General features: G+C 33.8%; 1 protein-coding gene across 1 annotated transcript; it reads right to left on the bottom strand.

The window, feature by feature from the left end:
* Window positions 1-460: 460 nt before the first annotated feature.
* Window positions 461-4,916, bottom strand: Hs2st (Heparan sulfate 2-O-sulfotransferase). Its single transcript, XM_023167423.2, has 5 exons — window positions 4,652-4,916; window positions 4,286-4,583; window positions 2,628-2,763; window positions 2,470-2,567; window positions 461-921 (listed from the first exon to the last, which is right to left on the bottom strand). Exons 1-5 carry the CDS (start codon window positions 4,764-4,766, stop codon window positions 561-563), a joined length of 1,008 nt encoding a protein of 335 aa, XP_023023191.2. The 5' UTR covers window positions 4,767-4,916; the 3' UTR covers window positions 461-560.
* Window positions 4,917-8,463: the final 3,547 nt, after the last annotated feature.

Raw genomic sequence — 8,463 nt, 5'->3', positions numbered from 1 at the left:
TTGCCTTTGAGAGGGACCTATGGGTACACAACTGATAGATGACTGCATGAAGTCCTAAGACATCAATGCCGTCCTTCACGGGATGAGACGTTGCTGAACTGAGATTGATTTTTCTTATAATCTCAAATTGAGCTTTTGATTAGGACTTATAAGTGGCGCCACCTATAAGATTTTTTATTAAAACCGTTAGTGTTGGTTATACCATATGAATCTTCAGGATGTAACCATAACTGATTCCGTCAATAATGAAATTTGAAACTGAAAAGTATGTATCAAGATAATACAAACCTTATAATTTTCATTCAAAAATAGCATAAATTCTGATAATGTAGTGTTAGAAATTATGTAACTTCATCTGAACTATGGTATAGAAACAACAAAATTGGCCAGTGGTTACATTTTTCAAAATCAATTCTATTTTCAGTAAACAGAATTTCTAAAAAATAATAAAAAAATGAAATAAAATTTCAAGTACGCACAGTATATTACATAAATTACAGATCTGGCAGTAAGAATATAAAGTATCTCTATATCACAAATTAGAGGGGGAACTAAATAAATTACACTTTCGGCCTAATTTTTTCGTATATAACTTGTTGTCCCCTATTTTTTGTCAATATTTTTTTTGTAAAATGGAAGTTTTCTAAAGCAAACTCGTAAAATTCGTTTTCCATTTGCCAGACAGTGCTCTCTTTCACTTTTTGCACAGTTTTCTCTGATGGTAAATCCTTCTGCACAGTTCGACGCAGATGGGATTTGTTGCTGCTCTGATAATATTCGGTTGCTCCCTTGAAGATTCTCGGTAGGGACTGTTCGAGAACTTGAACAAAATCGTCTAGTTCCTCTGTGACACCAACCAGGAAATAGCTATTTGCGAGATTCTTCTTGGCTTCATTCAGGGCCCATCTATTGCCAGGTTTCCTGTCAGAGAAATAAATATTACAAATGAAAAACATGTTGGTCCAAAAGACTAATGTTTTATTGATCCCAAACTTTTTTTATTACTACGGAAACCAATTACAGAGTAATGTATTCCCTGCCGATAATTTCAGGATTGTTTCATATAGATGTGTTATGAAGAGTACTGCATCAGCTGCGGCAACATGGGTGGTTGAGGGCTACATCTCTCACTGACATAATTCACGACTTTTTCAACCAGCTGACGAATGTTCTTTGATACATTACATGAACATCTGTCAAGTTTTTAGCAAGGACAGAAAGTGCCCTACCCATGCATGATGGTCCAGCTGACGTTCACCATGCTTCATAACTCAATTACAGTGAACCAAAGTACCTTACACTTTGTTTCATGTGAAAATGATGGTAAAGAGTTTTCTTCTTAGCAAGCACATACTCTGATAGATTTCATCAATAGAAATGTCGGGGAACAATAAAGTTACTGCTACAAATATATTTCTCATTCAAATATCATTCTATTCTTGTTTTTCTAAAATGTATTTCCATCAAAGGTGAAACAATGAATTAGACCTTGTTGAAAAACAATTTTTCTTATGCAAATGGGGCAGAGGGTTCTTATATTTTGTCTTTTTCAGCACTTTTCATGATATAAAATTATATAAAAATCTCCATTCAGGATCTTCTAGGAATACTTTGAAGAAGTTATTGAATTTTTTCTAAACAAATATGAATAGGAGAAGTGATGCACCACCTTTTCTATTAAAGAATAACTTAAAAAATCCCTTCCAGTAATACTCTGACGAATTGATTATCTTTCTGAAAAAGTCAGAGGGAGGTAGTTGTTTTTATACTCATGCAATATATAGGTTCCAATAATTTAAACAGGAATCACGGAAAATACTTTGAATATTAAAATAATTTTTATGAAGGAAAAAAGTTATCTCTCCCATTTTATTATTCAAAGAATATTATGCATCAAAGTTTCATACCAATTATTGTTGAAATGTTCATATAAATCATGACTAGCTGTCTCTGTTCCTCCGCTGCATTATCTGTAGCTGAAATTTCCATTATACAGCCCTAATTTTTTCTGATGTCCTCTCGATAGGACAGTATTCAGTGAGTTATTTCCGCAGAGAGTCCCTTCACAAAATGTATCGCAGATATATTTTCCCAGTATACTTAATGCTTCTTATTTTTTCCATTTCCATATCTGTTTCTGTATCATTCGAAGCGGCATAATGATATTATTTTTACTTGAAAAAAATTTCTTTGAATTACCATGTTTTTCCTAGTTTTTTCTATTTGAAGATTGCATTTCTTGTCTTGTCTGCCTGTCCGGAAAAACTTTTTTCAACAATATCTTTCTAATCAAATAGAGATGACGACTTAAAATTTCAATTGTTATAACATCGAATTAGATACCCCTGGGATCATTTTTTGAACGAAATCGAAGAATGGAAATTTATCACAATTTTTTTCGTCAATGCCGATATTAAAAATGAACCTATTATATTGTCTATTGAATTCAATGAGGAGAACTGTTCTTACCAACAATTTGCAGAGTGTCCACAGAAAAAAGGTATTTGGAGCCACATATTATTGGGATCACAATCAGGCAGGTCCTGGGCTACACATTCATCGAAGGTCTGTGAATTCAGAGGGTTAGTTTTATAATAGTACAACTTCAAAAAAAAGTGGTTACATACAACAGTATTTCCATGTTTCTTTCTAACCAAATATGGCCTAAAATTATCGCCGTATCTCACAAAATAGTAATAGGACACAAAACGTTCCAACGGCTTACGTATCAAGTTTATAAATAGAGGTTTTGGAGCACCAAACCTGAAGAAAAGTAAAATTTTCAAGTTGGAATTATTTATACAGTATGGACGTGAATAGTCTTCCCTCTTAACTTTTGAACAGGACTAGATATAATGGTCGTACATGAATTATATGAAACGGTTTTTAGGACTTTTTATTTTGAAGTGTGATGTCATTCACCTCTGAGATAAGTTTTTTCAAATAGAAAAAAGGGATTTGTGACAGCTTGTTTGATTTGTCTTTCAGTTCTCTATACTTTACTTATTTACTAGTAGAAATTGGACCAGTTGTTCCTGTGTAATTACCAGCGTATAGTCAGGTGAATTCAGAAACAGCTCAATATCAGCAAGGCGTCTGGCCCTGATGAAGTGCTCGTCATTGTACTCAAAAAGTGTGCAAATGCACTCGCACTAGTATTTTGCAAACTTTTCAACCTGTCTTACTAGAAAGGGGTTTTTCCTTCTTGAAAGATTGCTTGCGTTGAACCAATCCCCAAAAAGGCAAGAAAAGTCTTCCAAATAAATATAGACCAGTCGCTTTGCTATCAGTGATATTAAACTCCATGGATACACATCTTCACCGGCAGCAGGAGGTTGCATATCTCAATAAGGATCTATAAGTAATTTCGAATTGGGGTGAAAGAAACCAGGTTCAATTCAATGCAACAAAAACCCAGGCATCAGTTTTCTCAAAAAAGATAAATTTCTCCGAACCGGATATAATAATGTCAGGTCAGACAATTTCACTTTCTGCTTCGATGAGTTTGTTAGGGGTTAAAATGGACACCAATATGTCTTGGCACAATCACGTCGCTGAAATTGCAAAGGCTACTTCTCAAAAGCTTGGAACACTGTTCCGAACCAGAAAACTGTACACACCTTAGCAACTTTTGATGCTTTATAAAGCTCAAATTAGACCTTCTTTAGAGTATTGTTCTCATGTATGGAGCTCCGCCCCTAAACAAATCCTGAAGCTGCTGGATTTCATCCAGAAAAAGAGCCATCTGCCTGATTGGAGACGCGAACACCACGTGCAACCTTGATAGTCTGGATCATCAAAGAAAGATTGGAGATTTGTCTCTCTTCTATAGATAATTTCACGGGAAGTGTTCAAGTGACTTGGCACATTCAATTCCACCAAGAGCGGTACATATCATAAATATACGACGGACTGTGGCTGCTCATCTTTTGAGGTTCAACTCAGTATATCTCAAATTTCACTGTTTGAGAACTCTTCCATTTGGAAACTTGCGTTCGTTTGGAATAAACTTCCTGAGAACATGTTTCCAAATGGATTTAATCTCCAGCGATTCTAATCCAATGTGAATCAATACTTTTGCACAGGCACCGCTCTTAGAGCGCCTCAAGGATTTTCGGGTACCTACTGCTTGTTTTATCCATGAAAAAAAATTGTTCAATTTTTTTAACCTTGGCGTGTTCATAAGTAAAGGAAGGAACTATTTTCAGGTCCGCACTATATAATTTAGAGCTATCTCTGTAAAATACAAATAATTCTAAGAAAAATTCATGCTCAAATATCTTACTTTGAGAAATCCAGAAATGCAAAGTGCCCATGGTACAACGCTGGTTTCATACTATTCCACTTCGTAACATTCTGCACAAACTTTAGTTGATTATCTAGAGTTAGCGTATGACTGTTTGCCGTAATATTTACGTGCAGAACATGGAAGCGGTTTTTCTTACAGAAATCGTATGCTACTCCTATAAAACTAGTGGATCCAGTCTTTGGTACACGATTGTATAAAATTACTAACTCGTCTTCGTCTACGAGATTCTCTCGAGAATATAAATAGTTTGATTCATACGGTTCTTGACGTTTTTCTGAAAGTTTAGGAAATTGTGAACTATGGTCAAATCAAAGGGATTAATAATTAATTGAAATCCCTCACCTAATTCAGCTAATTTCTCTTGAAGTCTAGCTAATTGAACTTGATATAAAATAGCTACGGACCCGAACAATAACACAATTACTAAAATATAACTTAATCTGGAGTTTTTCAACATTATCTTCAAATAAACCAAATTACGTCCAACTGTAGGTCATTTTTGTTTAGTTTTAAAAACATTCGCAGGTAGTCCTCAACACCTCGACATTCATTTTATTACATAGTACATCTTTTAATAAAAAACAGATTTGTTATGACATGTGCATTTACACAGAATAACATTTATATACCATTTGACATTTTTCTTCTTCTTCCAATATTTCATGGGAATTAGAACATTCTAATCGAGAGGGACCTCAGAGTAATAATAAGACATAGAGTTGCCATGCCTGTACGGTGGCTATACCAATACAATGTCCTAGAATACCTACCACAGAGAAGCGACATTAACGTCGGATCCTTTGATGTTCGGTGTCCCAACTCCGTACCGAAGATTTTGAGTGATTAACAACCTGGTTCACTGAGAAAAATGACCTCTCAGCGATATACACTAATAAAAATACATACTCTTACGTTCTAGTATAGTACGTGGGCTCACTGTGAAATATAAAATTATAGTGTGAAGGGAATCTTACTCCATTCAATTTTTATATTGCTAATTGAACAACTTTCGCAGTAATAATAGAGAATATTCAACTATGTTGTCAATTTATTATTATTTATGATGAATTGGCTTTTAAGAAATAAATTAAATTACTTTATTTTGTAAATCCAATTCATTGAGAAGAAATTTAAAATAAAGTTACGATAATAGAATAATGCTTAAATTATATAATCATTTTATATCCTCTGAAATAAATAAGTCCACTAAGGATGATAAGGATGAATGGAAGTAACTTTTGTTATTTTAGGTAATCTCAACTTAAACTTTCATTAACAACATCAATACAGTCTGAGGGTTCTAATTAAGTAAGGTTCCGAATGAAAAAATAATGAAACAAGATATTTTACCAAAACCTCTTAGTTTAAAAATGTGACAGAATCTTAAGTTTCCTTTTTACAATTTTACCTTTGGCCTTTGATATCTCTATGAGTATATTTGATACTATAAAAAAAATTCATTCTTATGAATAGCCTAATTATGTACATTTTTGGAAAATTTTCACAAGGATGAAGAAAATCTACATCCTTCATTAGGTTAAATAATATATTCGAAACTGCTCCCCCAGTAGACATTTCTGAAAATCGATTGTTAAATAAACATTCCAATTGATATAAAAAATTAATGAATTTATCTGGTGGTGAGCGCAAATTTCCAAACATGTTTTTTCCGTAGTATAAGCTTAACAGATGATTTACATCCAAAGTCCTGCACTTCGTGCTGAAAGAGTGACACACATAACATGTTTGAACTTGAAAAGCTTTTTTTTAAAATGTATCCACAAACGTAAATGAATGAATTCTGAGTACATACATCTTCATTTTTATAATCATAATCCGGAAGGGCAAGGGCTGGAGAAAAGTGATTCTCATCTGATAAATATATCATTTACGTTTGTGGATTGTAAACTGATTAATAAATCATCTAAATCATTCTTACAATTCATATGATTGGAATGAAAATACTTTTGGCAAAACAACTTCCGGAATGCCCTTTGAAATTGTATGGGGGTCGGATTAATATTATTTCCGCATTGTTGTCTTACAGCACCAAAAAAATCTGAATCTGAATTGAGTCGTCTCGTTTTTAAATATTTATAATTTGAATTGGAAAGCTCATCCCATATTTTAATTATACTATTCATGGAAATAATCCAACATTTTCTAAATCTGACTCGATTTGTGACATTTTCGTCCTCTGAATTGAAAATTTCAAAATTTTTCAAAAACGTTAGAGCCTCTTCAAAAAAATCTAATTGGAATTTCGAACCTTTTAAAACGTTTTTGTATTTATAGGAATGTCGTAAAGAACACGAATTCAACAAATCAAAAAGGTTATTGAATGTCTCTATTACGTGTATTGTACCAAAAGAAGAAGCAGGAAGTAAGTTCATTGCCACGAATGCATTCATTCCACTGGCTACTGTACGGCTTTGAAATTGTGTTGCTATACTCACTTTCATTTTTTCAAAATTGTTTGGATTGATATGTGATTTGGTAAGATTTGGTGCGAATCTATAAAATTGCCCTATGTCTCGCTCATAAAAAGAGCGCACAAAAGACCTTCAAAATGAAATGAATGTTTTAAAAAATTGTTTCTAGTGGCTTTTATCAAATGATTTGGATCAAAAATATAAACAAGTTTTTTTACCACCGACCTCAAATTCAGATTCCTCTAAAGTGACCCCTAATAACTTTGACAATTCATAAAAGTTAGAGCCCATATCACTCACAATGCCATCAACATGCAGACCTATATTGGATAATTTAGAAATGCACTTATCCAAAATAACACGTAGATTTTTTGCTGGTAGGTGTGATTCAATGAAAAAAAAACAATCGGTTGTTTCCAGGGAGAATAAAGTCCTCTAGACTTAATAACGAGAACATTTCTACATATGGAATTCCTCTTATTTGCCTCTCCAATATCTTCGAAACCAATAATTTCCTCACATCCTGTATCAAAAAAAAGATTGGATTTTAAAGCCATCTCATCTATAGATATCACACTCGCTTGTCCTGTTCGAACATTGTTTTAATTTTAATTTCAAGTGCCTTAAATATTGGTGAATTTTCTACTGTTTCTCTCACGATGGATTCTTCAAAACTAATTATCTCCTGAAAACTCTTGCTTAAATAGCATAATTTTAATGTATGCCGAGTTAGGTAGGTACCTTTTGTAACTAACTAACTATCTCATTATGTTTGCTCAGTGCTCACAGACTAATGGAGACAACCAAGCCCAAGAATGACGTGGAGACAACTAAGCAGGAGATTGACGTGGAGACAACCAAGTTGACGCATGCGTCTACGAAAAAGGGACACAAAATGGCCGTCTTTGTCGCTTCTCTGTGGTAGGTATTCTCGGACAATATTTTGACAACTTTCTGTACAACTTGGCGAGGAGGGGTGGCGGGTAATGAGAGGTTATGGAGAATTTGTTTACATTTCAAGTAAGTTGGACCATAAGACAGTGGTGGCTGGTTTAGTTGATAATCGGAGGGATATTATATATTTATAAAATAAATCATTTCAGGTGAAAACGTATTCTGTTCATTAATGATTACGAGAATGAAGCCAGTTTTTCTACCACCTACTAGATTATTATTTATTATAAAGCCATACATAAATAAAAATCTGGTAGGTGGTAGAAGAACTGGCCCCATTTCCATAATCATTAATAATAAATCAGATTTCCTGTAGGAACTATCCGAACAGAATAACTTTTGAATAACTTGCCCTAACAAAGTTAGGGCAATTTCCCTAAAAAAGTTAGCATCCTGCTAACTTTGTTGGCGAAACGCGCGTCGAGTACAAAAATATCAGTTTGGTGTTGGGGCAATTGATCTCAAGAAAAGTTATTCAACATTTTCACCTGAAATGATTTATTTTATGAATATATATCCCTCCGGTTATCAACTAAACCGACTGCCACTGTGTTATGGTCCAACTTACTTCCCGTAAACAAAGTTATCCTGCCTTCAATGTAAGGATGGAAAAGGCCTCTCTATTGTCTTTTGTTACTCTGAGAGAGGGACCGATGCCGCAAGATAGAATCTCAAGGTGCAAAGAAATATATAAGGACAAAATGGCAATTTGAACTGAAATTGTGTACGAATTATGCCTATTATCTCAACATATCATTTGATATATTG

Source organism: Leptinotarsa decemlineata, unplaced genomic scaffold (genome assembly GCF_025532065.1).
Source record: "Leptinotarsa decemlineata unplaced genomic scaffold, Ldec_3_MD MMD2_tig00026354_RagTag_RagTag, whole genome shotgun sequence".
In the NCBI taxonomy this organism is placed as follows: Eukaryota; Metazoa; Arthropoda; class Insecta; order Coleoptera; family Chrysomelidae; genus Leptinotarsa; species Leptinotarsa decemlineata.
The sequence above is the reverse complement of the archived record's forward strand: the minus strand, read 5'-3'. Positions and strand labels throughout refer to the sequence as shown.

What these genes read in the sequence shown, in the direction of transcription:
- Hs2st (XM_023167423.2), bottom strand. Translation starts at nt 4,766, where the DNA reads ATGTTGAAAAACTCCAGATTAAGTTATATTTTAGTAATTGTGTTATTG. An exon ending in GCATTTCTGGATTTCTCAAA is followed by an intron (nt 2,764 to 4,285) that starts GTAAGATATTTG and finishes ACTTTTCTTCAG; the next exon opens with GTTTGGTGCTCCAAAACCTC. An exon ending in AGAAACATGGAAATACTGTT is followed by an intron (nt 2,568 to 2,627) that starts GTATGTAACCAC and finishes CTGAATTCACAG; the next exon opens with ACCTTCGATGAATGTGTAGC.